Raw genomic sequence first — 22,818 nt, 5'->3', positions numbered from 1 at the left:
AATGGTTTTTCTCGATTTCCGTCAAAAGTACGAGTCCTATGGAAAAAGTTAAATAACAAAATTGTAGGTAAAGAAAAGACCATCACCTTCTTCGTCTCCACTATCTGCATAGATTCTTCATTTACAATTTCATCTGAATCTTCAGCTTCCTCTATATTTTAAACTGTTTCACAGCTGCAGCAAATAGTTTTGAGCAATGAATTGATTTGCACCATTAGGTATGAGCGAAAATAGAGCTCTATCACTTTCTCCTCTATACTCAACACCATTTTTAGCAATTACGCCCTACCAACTGATTTAAGGTTTACTTGCCAGCTCTATATTTGTTAACCTGGATATGACAGGACGCAGATGTTTAAGTTTTTGATGTTTTCAATCTTTTAGATCAAGGAAATTGAAATATGTGTGCGCCGCTGCATGTATCACGATCCTAGTGGTAATAATTGTGGTTGTGACTATAATCCTAACTCGAAAATCAGGAAAAACTGAAAGATTTTCAGGAGCTGCAGTTAGTAACGGACCGGGGTGTTCAGATATAGCGATGTAAGTAAATATATTGAAGATATCGATCGCTTTTGCATAATAAAAATTATGATGAAGTTATTTACAAAATATTTGAGTCCAACGATTGAAAAATTACTTTGAAACAAAATAAATTTGATTTTAAATACAAGAAAGAATAAGCTATATAATTGAAAAATTATAATTTGAAGTTACTCATCAAAAACATCTATTTTATCAATTTTTTTAAATAGTTTAAATAAAAACAATGGTCCTTCCAACCAAAAAATGAAAGATAGAAACTATAATGAGGTAGGATAGACTTATAAGTCATGAAGCATGTGATTTACCTAACGAAAACTCCAATTACTAAAAGAATTATTTTAAGACTTAATAGAATACTACACATTGAGCGAAGAGCATGAAAAAAAGGTCGAAATACGCCACACCACGCCACGGCATGACACGTCACGTCACGTCATGCGACGTCGATTCCTGTGATATATTGTTGTGTACAAATTTTTAACACGCCACTTGACGACACGCTAATTTCATTTTATAATTTTAAATAAAAAAATTTTCTGTAGCTTTGAGTACTGGAGAGCACTACTAGTTTAGTGATCTAGAGTTTTTAGAAGAATCAATATGAATCCAAAGCGATAAATAAAACTTTTCCATAAACTGGCGTACAAAGGCAAGAGAGGGGCGTTAACACGTCTCAACACGCGTCAGTTACATGCGAAAAGTTTGAATCGTCCCACGTGGGAGGCGTGGAGTGGCGTGGCGTGTGGTGGGCTGAATATGTATGCAGATAATTGAATTAAATGGAAAAACATGAGCGTGAGGTAACGTGGCAGGGCGTGGCGTATTGCTAGTGGGTTTCGGCCTTAATTGACGAAGCAAATGTTAGATATGGGGACAAAACAAAAAATCCACACATTTTCGAACAACTAAGTAAAGTAGTCGTTTACTGGGAATGTTGTTGTTTCTAGTAATTTGTCAAATGTCTCAACTATAAACATTCGATTTTCCTAATTTTTCCACAACCGGTCGTGGAATTTCCAAGTTTAGGGGATACCAGTCGAATGCTTGTTAGTGGTGTACCGCGTCATGGGAAAATTTACAAAATCGAATGATTTGTTTACAATCTATAGCCAATTAAAATTTTTTGATCAATTTCTAGTCAATCCAATCAAATAAAAAAGTTTTTTTTATTATTTTTTGTGACATATTAATATTAATTTTAGGTCTCTCTCTTTTAGGTTTTAAAACTAGTTTTTTTAATAATTTTTGGAAGAATGATGAAATTTGACGTTTCGACTTTTCTTCAAGTCTTTATCAAAATATGATATTGACATTAACAATTTGCGTCATGAACATCAAAATAAGAATAAAATCGAAATAGAAAATGTTTTAATAAGGAAAATGAATTTTTCTTTAGCCCTTACATCTCAAATATGCAGCAGTACTTAATCAATCAAATTATTTTTAGTTTTATTAGAAATTTCACTTAAATTATTTAGATTTTTTTCATCATTTATAGCTTTTTCTTTCTTATGAATGTGAATCATTTCTAAAAATTCTCTTTCTCGTGTATTTGATTCTGTTCCAAAAATTTTTGAATCTTTATGAATGAATTTTGGTAATTATACACTTTCACGGTCACCTGGTTTTTTGGCTCTAGAAAATCGAAAAATGGACAGATTTTAATGATCTTGGTCTCAAAATGTTCCATTTTACGGCGGATTTATAAAAAAAATTAGTAGAAATAGCTGGAATGAAAATTTCTCATAGTTTTACTGTTTTAAATCGTAAAAAAAAACGGTTTTGCAAAATAATCCTTTACAAAAAATTATCTCATTATCAGATGAAGTTCTTATATTTTTTTTTGTATTCTACATAAATTAATGAACAATTTAAAAAAAATATCCAAAAAGAATGAGTTTTTCAGTTTTTATAGCTTAAAATGAAATCGATGAAAAACAATCAATTTTCGTGAATAGTTTCGTACTATATTCTTCAATGTTAATAGTTTTTGGACCATTAAAAATTGAAAAATAGATAAATTTCATAATTTTGGTTAGGTTAGGTTAGGTTAGGTTAGGTTACGTTAGGTTAGGTTAGGTTAGGTTGGGTTAGGTTGTTTTGTATCACTGAATATTGTAAGTCATGAAACTGTAAAAAATGTTCATTTTTTTTACTTTTCGTATTTTTTTTTATAAATACGCCGTAAAATAGAACATTTTGAGACCAAGATCATTAAAATCCATCCATTTTTCGATTTTCTAGAGCCAAAAAACCAGGTGACCGCGAAAGTGTATAATTACCTGAATTTTTATTTTTTTTTATTATTGGATTGGTATTGATGACCTCGTAATCTATTTTCTAAATACTGAGATGTCTGCCCTATGTAGATTAGTACAAGACACTTGATATATAATATTACATCTTTTGTTTTTTAGTGTTTTAAACTTCAATTTAGTGACATATTTCGATAACGTTTTATGTCCTTTATGACTAATATCATATTTATTAAAATAATTTGTATTTATGTAGTATTTGTTAATCATTTTTTCCTTATAACTGATCTTTTTTGTGACATAGGATGACACGAATTGAAGTTCAAATATCTTGATGACCAAATTAGTTTCGTATTTTCATAAAGACTTAAAGAAAAGTCCAAACGTCAAATTTGATCTTCTTTCTTCCAAAAATTATTAGAAAAAACTAATTTCAAAACAGAAGAGACCCAAAATCAAAAACATTTAGATGCATTAAGCATAATATTAATTAGATCCCTATAAAAACTTCCAAGATAAATATTTTAAGAAGCCTTTTCTAATAATACGAATAAGCATAATGATTTTATCACAAAAAATTTGAAAGCGTTATTTATTTTTAAAAAATATTCCCTAGCCGTATTTTGGAGAATGTGGAAAATAAAAATGTACAATTTATTCGGTGTTAATGAGCACTGTCGAGTGAGTTTTTCGCGTAGAAAAATATTTAGAACGGAAGCGTATTTTATAACGTAAATCGGATGTCAAAAAACAAAAAAGAAAAACGTATTCCAGCTAAAATACGTGAATGAATTTATTACTTTTAACCAAGTATATAACATATTATCGTTGAAAAAAAATTATTTTTTCTTGATAATCAGTAAATTTCAATAATGACGTGCATACGAAGAGATATTTATACAGGGAAAAGTTTCAGAAAAAAACTGGTTCGATATGACGGTAAGTATATTCCTCGAATATCAATTGCAGATTATAAAAAGCCTTGCCGACAATTTGGTTTGATTTACCATAGGCGTAGATACCTCATTTTATATTTTTTCATAAATACTTTTAAAAATATTTCATTTCAACAACTATTGTAGAATATATTGTTTATATTGAATAGTACAGTAAATAAAGATCGAAAATATACCAGCCCTGCAAGGATTGTTCAAGGAATTGATTTTTTTAAAATTGACAGGTATCGATGGGTATCTACATCCCTCAAATTATTTACCAGAAAAAAACATGCGGAAGACACCGGGAAAATGGCCCAAAGTTTCAAAAACCCGTTTTTCGCCAATAATTGGCGAAATATGGCAGTTAGGGAGTTCTTTTTGGGCTTAAAATGAAGATTATTTCATTATCTACAAAAATAGTCCCGATGAATTTTTTCGCCACATTAATATTTTTCGCGAAAACGGGGGCTCGAAAATCCCCAATTTTCACAATGTGAAAATATGTCAGTTTCTTCTCGAATTCGAGGCCTAGGAGTTTAAAAATACACTGATCTCGATGTTTTGAAGTGTAAATACCAATTGTAGAGGGCGCCACCACGTTCCTCCTTTACGTGAAATTATAACGGCCTTCGGCGAGGGCCCCAGAAATGTTCCATTTCTTAAAAATTCTCGGGGATTATTTCCTTCGAGAATAATCACTTGGGCTATTTCATTTGGATCACCAAATCTTAATAGTGATAACATGAGAATGGGGTGGTAAAATTGGCCAAACAAATTGCAAAAATTTGCTTTTTGTCAATAACTGCCGAAATATGGCACTTGGGCGCTTCTTTTTGGGCTTAAAATGAAGATCAGTTCATTGTCTGCAAAAATGATTCTGATGATTTTTTTTAGCAACAGTTTTCGCGAAAACGGGCTTTCGGAAATTCCCAATTCTAGCACTGTGAGGGCAGCTTCAACTCGAACTTGAGACCGAGGAATTTGAAAATTCCATATATTTGGAGCCGGGAAATTTTTGCGTACTCTGCGTACAAGAATATACTTGAAATGTATATCAATGGAAAGATCAGAACGTGGATCTTTTAGAAAGAAGCATTCTTGAACTGAAAAAAATTGTATTTGAAGGCGATCTGATTATTAATTATTTGTTAATTCCTTAAAGACCCCAGGATTTTCAAGAACTCCGAAAATTCCAAAAAATTGATCTTAAAAAAATACCTTGTTTGTTAATATACCCGGATATTATGAAATGAATTTTTCTGAATACCTTTCAAAGCCTCAGAATCCAAAAATATTCAACTGAATAACTATTATTAACAAAAACATGGGTTAATTGGATAATTGTCGAAAAATATTGAGGAAAGAGAAATTTGGGCAGGGTTTTCAATATTAAAAACAAATTTTTCGAAAAAATAGTCAGAATGTCATGATAGCTATGGATTTCCTCTTTCAGATGAATTTCAAATCATGAAAAAATATTAATTTTTACACGAGTTATTGAACAATTTGTCCACCTGCTTTTACGAGAACGCTGCGTCCCCGGCAGCACTTCAAATACGGGGTGCGTTTGGGGTTTGTTATCTTGAAAATGATCAAATCAAATGACCTTGATTTTAAGCACAAAAATAACTCCCTAAACGCTATATTTCGGCAGTTATTGACGAGAAACCGATTTTTGGAACTATGGGCAATTTTCCCGGTGCCTTTCACATGTTTTTTCTGGTAAACAATTTTAGGGTTGAAAGTACCCATCAATACCTGCCAATTAAAAAAAAATCAATCCCCGGCAAATCGAGGGTATGTTGCGACCTTTATTTACCGTACTATGAAGACGTTTCGTTATGCTGTTCAACGTTTTAGAAATATTATGTCCAAAGGAGGTACAGTAGCCGACGCAACTATAGCAGCTCTATTTTGCGAGGGAGTCGTTATGCCGCAATCTATGGGGCTAGGAGGAGGGTTTTTACTCACGCTCTATAAAAAAGATACTGGAGAAGCTATTTCTTTGAATTCTCGAGAAGTAGCACCTGCAGCTGCTACACGAGATATGTTCGGAGGAAATGCTACTCTGTCATTAAACGGTAAATTTTGTTCATCCCTCCATTTCAATCAAATTCATTTGTACGAGAGTTGCTACTCAAGTTTTGAGACAGACAAATAAATGTATCAAACGCTTCTTAAGCTATAGAGAAACTTTGACCTCGCAGTTCATTTTGTAACCTAGTACAACCAGAGGAACGCGGTGGTTCGAGATGGTGTTTCATCACCAAAAATCGAACCGAGTTGGTTAAATTTTTCGATTAGTATGAATGTTCCAAGTATCTTTAAACAACTCAAATAGCAATCGTGTGACTCCACTTTCTCTGAGTACGTTCACTATTGAAAATGTCGAAATTTATGACGGCGATATCAAATTTCGCATATTGAAATCAGTGTTGCCGTATTTCAAAACTTAAGTAACAACCTTCGTGATAAATTTATTGTAGTTTAATTATCTAACGAATCTCATGAATTTTAAGGTGGATTATCAGTTGCTGTACCAGGAGAATTGAGGGGATATTGGGAATTGTACGAAAAATACGGAGGTGGTGTTTCGTGGAAGGATATAATTAAACCCAGTATTGATTTGTGCAATAATGGCATACCGATTACTGAATACGTAGACTACGTATTGAGATCCAATAAGGATAAAATTCTGTCAGAACCACAGCTAACGTAAGGAAACTATTCAAACTTTTTCATTTATAAGAATAATGAAGTTATATGTATAACTGATTTACCATATTATCCCATCTAACATCGAAAAATCCACGAATGGATACCAAATAGAGCAACAGGCTTCATCGTATTCTGTGAAAGATTTCATATTTATAGTAACTTTGGTTTTAAAGTTCTTGTAACGGAAATTTTTTTAGTTTTCTACCTAATACGAGTTGCTTTGTAGATTTTTGTAGAATCTTCTTTTTTTTCAAGTTTCTGGTCATCACGTAGAAGTACCTCAAACTTCTTAATCTGATGATGAATCTTTTAGATTGTCTTAGGTCTAGAATACTTCCCCAAGTCTCCATCTGTTTTTTTAGCCATCCGTTAAGTATTTGTCATTGATGCGGCATCTATGATATTGTTTCGGCAAGGTTGTTTGCTTCTTCAGTCACTTTAACCGGAAATATTTTCTAACCAAATACTCCCTATTTTTGTTAGCAACTGTACCCGAAAAAAAGTAGGTGATTTTCTCAGTTGTATGGAGATTTTGATCCAAATATTCTCAATACAGTTCTTTGCGCTAGCTTCGAACCATTACAGATATAATTCGAGCTTGCAGAAGATCTCTGTTGTCCCATGATTGACCGTCATTAATTACCATTTCGAATGGAATGTCTGTATTCATCATAGTGTACATTTGATCTATTGGTTTGTCACTGCTTTTGTAACTTATAATTCTTATGTGATTTGTCAGATTTCCTAGCTTCAGTTTTTTGTCAACATTAGCCTATGGACGCTGCTAAATGCCTCTATAAGGTGAAGAAGGTTTAGCAGCGTCTCTAAGGTAGTGGTGGGGAACTTTGCCTCTATGATACTAATGCAGATTAACTTTTGATTTTGTTCAGTTTTTTGAGGTGTTGTTTGCTCAGTTTTCGACCACCAAACAAGCGATTTGTATGTGATCATAGGATTAATGAGTGTTTGGTACACCATCTGTCTCAAGTCTTTAGTTTTTTGTTATAACTTTTGGTTTTTTTATGTTTTTACCTCAAACCATCCTTTCCTCTGTTTTCCATCACTTTTTTGCTGTTCTATACAATATTTTGGCTATGCTTGGTGCCTTTTCTAATGAAATTTTCAAATTTGAAGCATTAATACTTTGGTTCTGAGTATGCTATAAATTAACAGAAGATTTATTAATTCTATTTCAGAAATATTTTTGTCGACCCAAAAACGAATGAGTTATATAAACAAGGAGATGTTTATACGCGACCTCTGCTGGGGGCAACACTAACAAAAATAGCCGAAGAAGGTGGCGATATTCTACATAATGGTTCCCTAACCTCAATTTTAGTAAAAGATATACAAAATCGGAATGGCATAATTACGATAGAGGATATGAATAATTATAGGTAGGACTACAACTAATTTAATAAGTAAAAAACACTAAATAAACACGTTGTTTTTTTTTCAATAGACTACGAACTTGGAAATTAAATGGCAACAATGGAAAGATATAACCTTAAAATGTTACACGTCTAGCACTATAGCCCAGTCAAAGTTTGTTTATAGATTTAATTCTTTTGTAAATATTGAGTTGATCTACACAATTTAATCCGGACTGTCTAAACAACAAGATTTTTATATATTTCGAGACTTGTTGCAAAAAATTCGGAAGCTAGTAGATGACGTGAAAATAAAAATTTTCTCATACGACTTGCAATTTATGAATTGAGGACATTTAAAGTTGCCAAACACTCTGTATTAATGTATAGTGTCATTTCAAAATGCAATCAAAGTTATTGTAAGCCTCTGCTGGGATTTTTTTGTCGGTTTCGGCTCGTTTTTGGAGCGTAATCCGTTAGGTTGTTGGATTGTGTCGAGGACACATTCACAAATAATGCGTTCGATTGTTGTTAAGTATCTTTACAGTCTCTACTCGATGTTATTTTTGGAAATGATTCCGGTCTTATGGTACAAGTTCAGCATTAATATTTTTCGTATCCAAAATATTTACCAAAATATGTTGAGTCGATCTTAGAGGAAGTTATAAGTCTCAGATCTAATCGACCACCATTTGTGGGCACATCTGTCAACATTTTTGGCACCAAAGCATACGTGAAGATTTTAGAAAGGTTACTAATTGTATTGGACAATGTCCAGCAGTCTTTTTAAGTAACGGACTGTATATTTCGTAACAAATGTTGATCATATTAAATCTGTTGATTGTAATGATAGGAAATATAATTAATATTTTAATTTTAGACCAAAATGGCAGACACCAATTAATTTAACTTTGACAGGCGGTCATAAATTATACAGTCAACCTTTACCTGGTTCTGGTGTTGTTGTGGCGATGATTCTAAATATATTAGATAACTTTTTAGACATTGAAAATCAAGAATCTATAGAAAATTATCAAAAAATCGTGGAAACTTTTAAATTTTCTTATGCCAAAAGGAGTTTATTGGGAGATCAAGATTTTGTACCGCTCCAAGAGGTATGTATGATTATTGTTTAGAGTTAACCACATTTCAAGATTTGTCAGTATTTCTTTGGAATTTAATGACTACAATATTTTGGTTGCGACGATATTGGACACTCTGTACTTCGAAGAAGAGCAGCTTTTGATTGCTTTTGAAATAGAACTGAAATTATGAACCAATTTGTTGAAAATAAAGAAGCAAAATTAGAAAATTGGAAATTTGATTTGATAAGAAATACCTGCAAGCAGATCATAGAGGTCTTGTCCCCGCAGATTGGAAAGTTTCTCGTGTTCAAACCATATCAAAAAAGGTTCCCAATAACTACGTCCATTGCTTTAGTCCCAGCCATTATCAAGGTTATGAAGAAAACTGTTAATCAGCAAATCTTTAGATATCTTGAGTCTGCTGTCATCATCAGCGACCATCAATGCGGCTTCCTTGAATATAGATCAAGTGAGGACCTCCTGGTCTATACTATTAACGTATGGACTGAGCTATGGAGAAATATGGGGAATTCAGAACAATCGTACTTGACACATCGAAGGCTTTTGACAGGGTTTGTCATGACAACCTCTTAAATTGATTAAGATCATACAGTTTGTCGTCCTCACTTATCGGCTGGTTTGGTAGCTTCCTCAAAGACTGATCCATCCCAAGCATATCCTGAAGATGCTCGAATCAATACAGAAGACAGCAGTTCGACTTATAGGCGATCCAGAGTTGACCGAAAATTTGGAAAACTTAGAGCATAGAAGAAAGCTAGATCAATATTTGCCACAGACGTGGCTCATGAACACAGAATTTTCTTAAGACGAGCCAAATTCAGTTGTTCGCCACGAAGCTCGTTTCTTCGGAAAAACTAAACATGTCTCCAACGTTCCATTGGAAAAACGTAGAATGGTCAATTCTAGTACACCAGCATTTGTTTACCAGAAGTGTTCAACATGAAAATCTATCGCAGAAGCGAGATCTCACACATTAATTCAAACATAAACGTTTTTGAATAGTCAAAACATCGAATTGTCACCCACCGTTTAGTCCTTATTTGGCACCTATTGATTTCTTTTTATTCCCGCAGATCAAAGATACACTTGAAGAAGAGGTTGACGCGTTCAAATTAAAATATTAAAATAGAAAAAACCGGGTGGTTCTTTTCAAAAAATAAAGAAATTTGATATTTATGAAGTTAAACTTTGAACACTTTTTATACACACCTTGTATAAAATCAAGAATTTTTTAGCATAGATTCAAATACGTGTGACCTTGCTAAAAGCAACCGAATAGAAACTATTCTCATATCTTCAAGGGTATCCTCTTAAAAAAATAATTTATAAGGGTTTGTAACGGTTAAATTTTTCACAAAAAAATTAAAAACTCAAAATGTATGCATTTTTAGAAAAAAGTTTCTAGACAAAACTATACTAAAATTTTACGTAGATTTAAAAAATGTATTAATATACAGAGTGTTCCATTGAAAATAACAAAGTTACAGTCGACTTCCGGTAGAACCGTATATGAAAACTCAAACGTAGAAATTTTTATGATTTTACTATAAGTATTTTGACATATACAGATAGTTTTAACTCGTCGTGGGACACCCTGTATAATTCCGAAAGATTATACTGACCTATCAAAGTTCAGCAACATGTTTTAAATTGAAAAAAGAGGAAGGAATCGTTTGTTGCACGAGAAACCAGTAATAGAGTTGTGGAGAAGACAGTATTTGATGAAAAAGTTTACACACACACACAAACGTGTGTTTACGCAGGCCCACAAAGTTTGAGTTGATTAATCCATAAATTCGTCAAGGCGACCTTACAACTAGATTAAAGAGCCCTTAAAGTACAAATCACATCATTATAGTCTCAACAAATTGTGTGTGTCTGTAAACCTGCGAACAAGTTGAGGTACAAGAAGAATTTCCAAGAAGAAAGTCAGATCTATTGAATACGGTGGATTGTGAATGTTAATATAGCGATCATAGAATTTTGAGGAGTTGGGTACACCTTATCAAACAGCACCTTTCTGATGATACTCGATGAACAAAATCCCACGACTATCCCTCTCTATCCTAACCTAAGCTAACCATGATTTAGTATTGTGAGTCATTCTTTAGCTTCACTTGTCTACTAGCGATTCCTTAAAGGCGGGTTTCATATATATAAGACTTGCATCGTGCAACTTGTGTACTAGTCGCGTGCAGCACCACTAGGAACCGATAGGTAGCATGCTCTTCGAGTTAACGCATGTGCAGAAAACATTTCCAAGCCGCATGGTCATACACAAACAACCCTGACGCTCTCGTTAACACGGTGTACTGCGGAAAATCACTTTTTCGATAGCTTGAGTTTGTTATTTGTAATAGTTTGTAATTAGATAGTGTATATACTAGTTTGAATATTGATTTTGTGTTAACTTTGGAGGAGACTTCAAGAATGTATAATTGTAGGTTGAAAGATTTTCATTGGAAGTTTAATATTTACCTCATTCGGGGGGTGTTCATAACTTCATTTATTTATTGTAGATACTCGATGAAATTACTTCAACTACATTTGCCGAACGAATCCGAAAATCTATTAACATCACTGCTACTTCTTCGGATACATCATATTATGGTGCGAATTATTCTGTCCAAGAAGATCACGGAACAGCAAATTTATGTATCCTAGCACCGAACGGAGATGCTATTGCCGTAACTAGTACAATTAATTATATGTAAGACACTGATTTTGTTTTATATAGTTCGTGATTGATTTGTGGTTATCGTAGATTTGGTGGTATGGTTTCGGAAAGTACTGGAATCATTTTGAATGATCAAATGGATGATTTTTCTTCCGACAATATCATCAACGCGTATAATTTACCACCGTCACCAGCCAATTACATTGAACCAAGGAAACAGCCGTTGTCTTCGATGTCACCTAGTATAGTAGTCGATGCAAATGGTGATGTTGTTATGGCAATTGGGGGAGCTGGGGGATCCAAAATAATCACCAGTATAGCTCAGGTATAAATGTAATGAAACAAATCAGAAACAGAAATTTTTTAATTTAAATTACTAATCCGGTAAACTTTGATGCATCGAACTGTACTCTAAACTTGTTAATTTTATAGAAATTCGGTTCATTTCCAAAAATTTTATAGTAAATTTTGAAAAAAATTGTCAAAAGAATTGAATAGATTGATCAGTCATAGTTTCCGAAAGTTATTTGGTCTAAATTATCGAACAAAACTAGGAAAACCATAGAACTACTATTTTTTGAAACAATTTTCAAAATTTCTCACGAAATTTTTTGATTTTTTTCAAAATAATTTGTTTAAACACACAAGGATTTATTTTGAAAAAGATTGGGATACATTTTCATCATAAAATTTGTAAAACCATCGAACTATATCATAAAATTGAGGATTCTTGAAACTCGGTTTATTTACAAAAATTTTATGGTAAATTTTGACAAAACTGTCAAAGGAATTGAATAGATTGATGAGTCATAGTTTCCGAAAGTTATTTGGTCTAAATTATCGAACAGAAGGTGGAAAACCATAGAACTACTATTTTTTAAAACAATCTAAACAATTTTCAAAATTGGTCACGAAACTTTTTGATTTTTTTCAAAATAATATGTCTAAACATACATGGATTTATTTTGGAAAATATTGGGACATATGTACATCATAAAATTTGTAAAACCATCGAACTATATCATAAAACTGAGGATTCTTGAAATTCGGTTTATTTACAAAAATTTTATGGTAAATTTTGAAAAAACTGTCAAAGGAATTGAATAGATTGATGAGTCATAGTTTCCGAAAGTTATTTGGTCTAAATTATCGAACAGAAGGTGGAAAACCATAGAACTACTATTTTTTAAAACAATCTAAACAATTTTCAAAATTGGTCACGAAATTTTCTGTTTTTTTTTCAAAATAATATGTCTAAACACACATGGATTTATTTTGAAAAAGATTGGGACATATTTACATCATAAAATTTGTAAAACCATCGAACTATACCATAAAATTGAGGATACTTGAAATTCGGTTTATTAACAAAAATTTTATAGTAAATTTTGAAAAAATTGTCAAAGGAATTGAATATATTGATGTGTCATAGTTGCCAACAAGTTATTGTTCAAATTTAACGAACAGAAGCTGGAAAAACAATAAAACTACGATTTTTTGAAAAAATCTAAACCATTTTTAAGATTTTTAGTACAATAATTAATCATACCGTATAAATAAACATACTAATTTCAACGTTGCCATCCAGTTCAAAGTTTTTCCTCATTCTTTCATCTCTCTTCAACTCATTAATAATCACATTAGGAACGAAATATTCCATCTCTACATCGTTTTACGAGGGTCGTTGCAATTGTATAAAAATTTCAATGAGTAGAATATAAATAAAATCCTGGTTTGGTCAGGTATTTTGGTACGTAGGTTGTACTCTTCATTAAATCATCTTGTGGTAGACAAAATTATTCGTTTTATTGACAGGTTCAAGAACAAATAACGTAGAAGGTTTTGCGACCCGAGAGCACGCCACAAATAAATGAGAAAAACATTGATTTTCTAGATTCAGACCACAAACTTACAAATATTGGCTTTGTGATTTGTTAATGGTCATAACGAACGCAAAACGGATCGGAAATTGTCGTTCAAATCGGTTGGGATTATCGAGATCCTCGATGTTCTTCAATTCACTTACCACCAAACGCGTTCCGTTAGACAGTTTTGGTTGGTTCATTTTTTGAATTATTACCACGGAACCAACATTTTTTTTTCGTTTTACGTTTTTCGTTGATATCTACTCCAAATTAAGTAATTTAGAAGTAACCATTGTATTTTTGAATGAATGTGCTACAAAGTCCAGTTGTATTAACACCTGGTTCTGACCTACTTTCCCATTAATTTTCAGCTAAATCGGCTGTTACTCATTTTCGACTTACAATATTGCCTAAAGCTCTTCAACAAGGCCAGCCAACAAATTCTGGAAGACATCTCCCTGCGTAAATATGTAATTCCACAACTCACCCGCCCGACATAAGGACGTAAAATGCCTTAAAATGATATGCCCAGACCAAAAATTTTATCTTCAAATTTCTTTTTAAATTTATAGTTCAATTTTATCCAAAATTATTCATAAATAATTTAAAATAACAGTTTATCTATAATAGATTCAATGCACCTTGAGTATGATGTAAATTTGACTGATCTATATTTCTTGGACTCGATTTTTTTCAGGTTATAGTTAGGCATCTCTGGTATGGAACAGAATTACAAGCAGCGTCAAATTTCAAGCGATTCCATCATCAGTTATGGCCAATGCAAGTGGATCTCGAACCTCTGTTCGAAACCGAAGTAAGTAACACGAATATCGATTAAATTGATTTCAATTGGCAAGTGATTGTGCATTTTTTGCATTGTAAAATATTGAGCCCTTAACTAATTCTGAACGTCGACCTTTCTGAAATTGGAGAAGCGTGCTTACGAATTAGGCAAGCGGATTCAAAGATGAATAAGGAAGGAAGGATCAGAATTTATAATCTTAAGTAGTCAATCGGTTGCTTGGAAGTAAAACTACCGTATCTGTCTCGGATAATGAGTTTTTATACTCCACATAGTGTTTGGAGTGATTCGAAGTGTTTGGAGAAGGATGTGAAAACTAACAGCGTTCATGAGAGTTGGAAACATTGATCAATTTCATCAAGATAATGCATCAGAAAATTGTGTTAACGATGTATGGTATTGTTTCTTTTTTATTGCTGATTTGGCGTGGTAAAAACATCTCAAATCGTTCACTATTTCATAATTAAATCTAAATAATGGAAATTATCATCGAAAGTCCTGTTTTTTCATCGATTTTCGACTAAAAATAACTGATATGTTAAGTCTAGATATTTTTTTTCAGGCCGCTTATATCGCAGAAGGTCTAAAAGAAATAGGCCATGAAGTTGTTTACGTTGATGGACGTGGATTCGCCGCCGTGACGTGCGTATCTACGAGAAACGCGGGATCTGTCACAGGAGCTTGGGATATAAGAAGATCGGGTTCTGTAACGTATCTGTGATATTAAAATTATTCATAGTAAACTTGCAAGAGTTTTATTTAGTGACTACAACGATCGAGTATATCATAAAATATAAATTGATTAGTCGAATATTTATGTGATGACTATCAATAATTTTGTTATTATCAGGAAAATTCTAAGCAATTAAGATTTGTCTGACGCGTAATTCGATAATTAATTCGATTCATGGACATCAACATCTCAAGATTGACAAGCTGGAAACTACGCCTACAATACGTTGAAGAAGAAGAAGAAAAAGAAGAAGAAGAAGAAGAAGAAGAAGAAGAAGAAGACGAAGTCTTCAGAGACTGAAGGCAAACAACTCCCAGTTTAACTTGCGCCACTGTTGCACAATGTACTACTTTCAATCAATAATAGATCATCAGAGTCATTTCTTGACACATTTTTTGAATTTATCTGTTGTTTATCTCTCAGCCTATTATTTTTGTTACATTCAGTGACATTTTTTAAGAAGGAACAATATTCTTTCATGAAAGATTTCACATGATACTAGGATGGTTCCAGAAGTACCTGTCTCAACAAGAAAACACAAAAATTTTGGAAAAAAATACATTCATTCTTCAACGTGATTTCATTTTAGCTCCATACACGTTTCCCGACGATGTTCCCAATCATTTACAGCTCTTCTTTGCTGGAAAATCTTTGACCACCGAGACATTTTTCCTGGGGAACAGAAAATAATCTGAAGGAGCTGAATCTGGCGAATTAAGTGCACGAGATGGCAAATCAAACTCTAATTTCCTTCAGACGGAATGTTCTTTGCCTTCTTTGGATTCGATTCTCCTTTTTCAGTCCAATGTTTTGAATCTCTTTTGTTTGTTCCATCCATCGTTATGGAACGGCTGTTTTTGTTCCATTGTGAGCAAACGCGGCACCCATCTTTCGCACAGCTTTCTCGTCTCCAAATTTTCAGTTAATTTGCGATGTAAAATGTTTTATAGCTCACGGACTTTCGGTCGATTGTCCTCCAGTACCGCTTCGTGGATTTTCTTCAGCATTTCTGGAGTCGTCACCTCATTAAATTTTTTCCATATTTACAAATTCATTGAAAACGTTCTTTATTGGTGGCTGCCACACAAATTCAAAACAACTGTTTAGAGTGTAATTTCTAATACAGGGAAGAATATTCTGGATATAACCATCCTCAAAAGATTCGAAAGAATCCTGACAAGATTTCTTTCTATATGTAATATTGCTAACATGAAGCAAAAGAAGACGATGACATCAACGACGAAGATAACGAATTCTTGATATTGGTATTGACGGTAAAAAATCCCAAGACAAGTACCAGAAAATGCCAAATATTCGAGTTTAAGTCAAACAAATGTTTTCTTGGATTCTTCCAAGGTACAAATACGATGCGTGAATTAGATTTTGCTTATGAGTTCTTGATCGAATTGCAGAAGAGAAAATTGCGTTTACCAGTGAAGCCGAATGTTCACAGGTAGTCTTCCGGAATTGCTTTCATTTAGTTAATGTTCCGGACCGGAAATCAATTCTCTATGAAGACCGAAGACCTCACATACAAGATGAGGATTGTGCTGGAGCTATCAGGACATCATATGTTGTTTTTCGCAAAAACAAAACTGTCATTAAGCCGTCAATTGTCGTTAGAGACTGTCTTTGTAAGAGATTTCATAATTCCACCACGCACAATGAGACAATCATTGAGAAAAACAAGCTGTCGTTGGTTGTCATAGATAAAAACTAGAGGCTCTTAGAACAATAGATCAGCTCAGAACATTGATAAATTCTATATTTTTCTATGAGGAGAATTTTCTATAAAGACCAAAATTTCCATATATACAAGATTAGGATTGCTCTGGAGCTGTCAGTTCTTGAAAGTTAATCTGGAAATCGTTCCTAAGGCTCTATTTTTTTTTAGTGATAATTTGTGTTATATTTACCTAGAGTCACAGTGTGATGATTTTTTAAAAAAAAATGTAAATTCTGATATGCAAATAGAATTTTTTTCGACAGCTAGATGAGTTGGATTTAGTGGACGTTGAGTTCTAACAACACGGGGGGTTTGTTTTCTGTTTTTTTCTTGTTTTTCGTGTTCATGTTAACCGTTAAAAATTAACAAACGGCATTTAGGAAAATGCATTTTTCTGCATCGTAGAAACCAAACTAAAATTGATGCAACAAGAAACTTTATGTAATTTTTTTCTAATAATGTCAAAATACAAAATCGAATACTTGGCTGGTGCTTGGGGACGCATCATCAACCCTTAAACGGAATGTTATTGGTGCATTTCAGATTTTTTATATCTTTAGCTGGATACTGAACAAAATTAAGAATCGGCAAGCTACATGATGTGCTAAAATATTGCCAGGTGCGTTTATAAATAAATTTTTGTGAAAAAAAATGAATTTGATGCACGCTGAAACTTGGACAGTTGATATTTGCTAATAAACAAATGTCAAATTGACAGTTTTTATACCTGCAAGTTATGAGAGAGAGAGAGAAAGCGTTTATCGTCAGCTGGTGGAGTGGACAACATTACGATTTGATTGGCTCTGCTATAACCATGTGACTTACCAATTAGATATTACACAAAGTTTCATTTGTCTACCAGCTTTTTAACTATAACAAATTTATGTTTCATAGATAAAAGTTTAACTAGATCTACATTATAATGACCAATTCTTCATAAAAAAATGGATAATCGCTGAAAGGATAAGCGGGATTTTGTCAAACTTGGTACATTGTTTTGTAATTATTTAAAACGGAATTTATCGTTTCTTTTATTCAAGATACATCCTGTATAAAGTTTTGCTACATTAGAAAAACCGAATATTGTGATTAGTACTTGACAGAATGAGAAATTCCTCGAATATAAGCCCTTTAATTAGAGCAAAAGTAAATTCTACTTGATCCTAAATACACAAGTAATATTTTATCAGGAAATTTCTCCATTACACGTCATTATATTTCAGTTTAAACTGGTTTAATTAACTTCGTTATGTAATGAATTTATATTATTCTCATTTAATTGAATTTCTATCAACTTTATGTCATTTCTAGTAGTTATACAACTCTCAATACAGTCGATTTACAAATTTGAAAAATGTTCTCAATCAGATTATAGAGCGTCCGCGTAGAAAAATTTAGTGTGGCGCCCTCTAGAGAATATTTTAACTACTACTTAACGATTATATAGAGTCATCTTTTCCTTTGAGAACAAATTGTTATATAACGTACGGTTAAGAGGGGTACAAAGTACCCCAAATGAATTTTTGTGATATTTTTTGTAAAAAAAAATTATGTTGGGTTTTGTTGGGGTACTCTTGTACCTCACGTAGTCTTTTTTTAAGTTATTTTATTTATTGAAATGTATAGACAAATGCTTTGGAATTTTAGGGGAATACCCACGAAGGCATATCCTCAGCAGTTGCCTGTGAATCCCCGTATTATTCTATAAAAATGTAAATTTGTTTTTATAAAGTCAGTTGCTTTCAAATTGCTGTAACATAAAGTCTATTTGTTTATGATTTGTATCTATAGTGTTTATAATTAGTGCTCCTAAACGAATTCGGGACGACGGAAACCTAGCAGAAGAAGAACTTATGTATTTTTTGAAAAATTACGACCCGGAGTCTGCATACCATATATCTGACGACGAAATTCAGTCTACTAGATTTCCTTACTATGTATCTAAAACCGAAACTTGTTGATCAAAGATATATATCAGTCACGTCAAAGATACGGCACAGGGCCGGAAACCGCCCTGGGCCGTATCAATAACGCCCGCGATCGCGATGTATCACAGAAAGAAGAATTATGTTATTTAGAGCTTTTAGACTTCATTCCATTCCTCTAGGGATGTTTTCAAGTGCCTAGACAAGCGAGATAAAAAGACAGTATCGCCATCTCTTAGCAGCAAGGGGAAATATTATTTATTTTTGTCGAAAACGATAGAATCTTCCACGCGCTTCGATTCTAGACTAAAACCTTCCTTAACCATATAAAACGAGTGCTTTGGGCGCGACGTGAGTCAGTTGAGTCGAGTAATCGAAGCGATACGGCTGGAGAAGGATACCAACTTGCAGCACGTATTCGTAGCTCGAAAGCTCTGGGGTACATTTGTACCCCATTAAGTAAAATTTTTGGCGCAGATCTACAAGGGATAAACAAATACAAGGTACAATTTAATCAACTTTTAGCGAACTAAAACGCAATTTCACTTTAATTTCTTATTTCTTGGACATTTTCTCAAGACAGTTTTTCACCTGTGTTTAAAAAAACTGACAGATAGAAGGATGGACATAATTCTAAAGATAGTAATTTTTTTTGTGAAAAATGTACGTAAAAGCACAAAAAATTGAAAACCAAAAGTTCATTTCTGGTCGGCAAGATTATAACAGAGAAATAATACCAAGATATTGATGGTAGTTTCCAATTTTCACTATTCAACATTTAGGTAGGTAAAACCATCCTTTGGGCTTAGTTGCAAAAAATTATGGCACCACTTTCTGAACATCTTTGTCTTCCCACGCAAAAATTTCCCCATATATCTGAATAAATAGAAATCAGGCGGTGCTAGTTCAGGACTAGGTGCTGGATGTAGTAGGAGTTGAAAACCACAAAATCCTTCGATCCTAATTCCCATCAGCTATTCACTTCTTTTTGCTCATTAAATGTGTCTTCCACTCCAAGTTCAACGAACAAAAAGAAAGTGATTTAAAGAAAATAGAGTTCAAAATGTATGACTTTTCATTTATGAAAACCGTCATTACTTCTGAGACACTCTATATATTAGGTATTCTAAAACTTTTCGTAAATAAGAATTCAATACGATTAATTTTCTTCCAGAAATTAAAAAAGAAATCCCATCACAATATGATAAAGATATTCCCTTTTCAATTTAAAATCAATACATCACAGTTGGAAAGGATATCTATGTTAGCTTTGAAACGGCCCGCCGTCAACATATTTTAGAAAAACCACTCGACCAGAAATCCTGAAAGAGAGATTCGGAGGGAATTGTGAAAGCAATTGAAAGCGACGATGCTGATATAATCTTTGATCGAATCAGACAATAGCATGCATTCATTCGGATAATCTTTCACCTGAAGAAAACATCTTTTCTTTTTTTCTTGTGACCGATGGAAAACTAACTCGATAACTTTCAATCCCGGCTACTCAGTCAGAGTTTTTCTTGGCGTTTATTAATGTGATGCTCTTTGTCACCAAATTCGTACTAATAGAAACGACGGAATAGAAATCTTGCAACATTATTGTTTGTATGAGATGAGTTGCTAGTTTTATCAATATTTGATGTACTAATCATTCCGTTTCTCACTTTAATCCATCTCTAATCTATTTATAATTAAAAATTAGCATAAACAACTGTTTATTGTGATATTTCCGATTGGAAATTGTCCTTATGAGGTAGAAAAAAGTATAATTACTATTTTTACCAATGCAAACAAACCGTCAATTGTCGTTAGACACTGTTTTATTGTTTTCAATTGTTGCTAGAGACCGTTTTTCACCGAAGCAAAAAGCCAATTATCGGTAGAGTCTATTTTTCTAAAAATCAAACTCCAAATTGTCGTTAGTCACTGTTTTTCACAAATAGGAACCGTTAGAGATTGTTTTTTTTTTCAATTGAAACCGTCATTTTCGTTAGAGACTGTTTTCCACAAAAAGAAAAAGCCAATTATCATTAGACTATTCGGTTGAAAACTCAAGCTTCGAATTGTAGTTATAGACTATTTTTTGTATCAAAAACCAAACCACAAATTGTCGTTAGTGACTGGTTTTCACAAAAAGAATCAATTTAAGATTGTTTCATCACAAATAGAAACAGTCATTGATCATTAGCAAATGTTTTCTACAAAAATAAACCGTCAGTCGTCGTTATGGACAATTTTTTCCAGATATCAAGCTATCAATTGTCGTTAGACATTGTTTTTCGTAAAAAGGAATCGTGAGAGATTGTTTTTCGTTCTTTTTTTCCATAAATCAAACTCTAAATTGTCGTTAGAGACTGCCTTTCGCAAAAAGGAACCGTAAGAGATTGTGTTTAATGAATTGAAGTTGATATTTGTCATTAGACATTGTTTTGCACAAAAACAAAAAGCCAATTATCGTTAGAAACTATTTTTTCCATAAATCAAACTTTAAATTGTCATTAGAGACTGTTTTTCACAAAAAGGAACCATAAGAGATTGTTTTTTATGAATTGAAGCCGTCATTTGTCATTAGAGACAGTTTTCCACACAAGCAAAAAATCAATTATCGTTAGAGTCTATTCTTTTTAGAAATCGAGCTCTAAATTGTCGTTACCCACTGATTTCCTCAAAAACGAATCGTTAAAGATTGTTTTTTATGAATTGAAGCCGACATTTGTCATTAGAGACAGTTTTCCATACAAGCAGAAAGCCAATTATCGTTAGAGTCTATTCTTTTTAGAAATCGAGCTATAAATTGTCGTTACCCACTGATTTCCTCAAAAACGAACCGTTGAAGATTGTTTTTTATGAATTGAAGCCGTCATTTGTCATTAGAGACAGTTTTCCACACAAGCAAAAAACCAATTATCGTTAGAGTCTATTCTTTTTAGAAATCGAGCTCTAAATTGTCGTTACCCACTGATTTCCTCAAAAACGAACCGTTAAAGATTGTTTTTTATGAATTGAAGCCGTCATTTGTCATTAGAGACAGTTTTCCATTCAAGCAGAAAGCCAATTATCGTTAGAGTTTATTCTTTTTAGAAATCGAGCTCTAAATTGTCGTTACCCACTGATTTCCTCAAAAACGAATCGTTAAAGATTGTTTTTTATGAATTGAAGCCGTCATTTGTCATTAGAGACAGTTTTCCACACAAGCAAAAAATCAATTATCGTTAGAGTCTATTCTTTTTAGAAATCGAGCTCTAAATTGTCGTTACCCACTGATTTCCTCAAAAACGAATCGTTAAAGATTGTTTTTTATGAATTGAAGCCGACATTTGTCATTAGAGACAGTTTTCCATACAAGCAGAAAGCCAATTATCGTTAGAGTCTATTCTTTTTAGAAATCGAGCTATAAATTGTCGTTACCCACTGATTTCCTCAAAAACGAACCGTTGAAGATTGTTTTTTATGAATTGAAGCCGTCATTTGTCATTAGAGACAGTTTTCCACACAAGCAAAAAACCAATTATCGTTAGAGTCTATTCTTTTTAGAAATCGAGCTCTAAATTGTCGTTACCCACTGATTTCCTCAAAAACGAACCGTTAAAGATTGTTTTTTATGAATTGAAGCCGTCATTTGTCATTAGAGACAGTTTTCCACACAAGCAAAAAATCAATTATCGTTAGAGTCTATTCTTTTTAGAAATCGAGCTCTAAATTGTCGTTACCCACTGATTTCCTCAAAAACGAATCGTTAAAGATTGTTTTTTATGAATTGAAGCCGACATTTGTCATTAGAGACAGTTTTCCATACAAGCAGAAAGCCAATTATCGTTAGAGTCTATTCTTTTTAGAAATCGAGCTATAAATTGTCGTTACCCACTGATTTCCTCAAAAACGAACCGTTGAAGATTGTTTTTTATGAATTGAAGCCGTCATTTGTCATTAGAGACAGTTTTCCACACAAGCAAAAAACCAATTATCGTTAGAGTCTATTCTTTTTAGAAATCGAGCTCTAAATTGTCGTTACCCACTGATTTCCTCAAAAACGAACCGTTAAAGATTGTTTTTTATGAATTGAAGCCGTCATTTGTCATTAGAGACAGTTTTCCATTCAAGCAGAAAGCCAATTATCGTTAGAGTTTATTCTTTTTAGAAATCGAGCTCTAAATTGT

The 22,818-nt window shown here is 33.0% G+C and overlaps 2 protein-coding genes across 3 annotated transcripts in view; one reads left to right on the top strand and one right to left on the bottom strand.

Annotated features, from left to right (window-relative positions):
- LOC130449629 (scoloptoxin SSD14) overlaps window positions 1-15,021 on the top strand; it is a 39,719-nt gene extending 24,698 nt beyond the window's left edge. Inside the window, exons 2-10 of one of the 2 annotated variants that reach the window (XM_056787574.1) lie at window positions 385-543; window positions 5,600-5,820; window positions 6,259-6,454; window positions 7,654-7,854; window positions 8,708-8,942; window positions 11,453-11,643; window positions 11,698-11,935; window positions 14,173-14,289; window positions 14,840-15,021. In XM_056787574.1, the coding sequence (XP_056643552.1) occupies window positions 385-543; window positions 5,600-5,820; window positions 6,259-6,454; window positions 7,654-7,854; window positions 8,708-8,942; window positions 11,453-11,643; window positions 11,698-11,935; window positions 14,173-14,289; window positions 14,840-14,998 (1,717 nt within the window). In that variant the 3' untranslated portion in view covers window positions 14,999-15,021. The remainder of the gene's footprint in view (window positions 1-384; window positions 544-5,599; window positions 5,821-6,258; window positions 6,455-7,653; window positions 7,855-8,707; window positions 8,943-11,452; window positions 11,644-11,697; window positions 11,936-14,172; window positions 14,290-14,839) is intronic. The other variant, XM_056787575.1, reaches the window with a different exon arrangement.
- The window catches only part of LOC130449628 (uncharacterized), a 243,927-nt gene that overhangs the window by 113,512 nt on the left and 107,597 nt on the right, over window positions 1-22,818 (bottom strand). The gene's annotated exons all lie outside the window — the stretch shown is intronic.

Source organism: Diorhabda sublineata, chromosome 10 (assembly GCF_026230105.1).
Source record: "Diorhabda sublineata isolate icDioSubl1.1 chromosome 10, icDioSubl1.1, whole genome shotgun sequence".
Classification (NCBI taxonomy): Eukaryota; Metazoa; Arthropoda; class Insecta; order Coleoptera; family Chrysomelidae; genus Diorhabda; species Diorhabda sublineata.
Note: the sequence above shows the minus strand (reverse complement) of the source record. Positions and strands in the feature narration are given on the sequence as shown.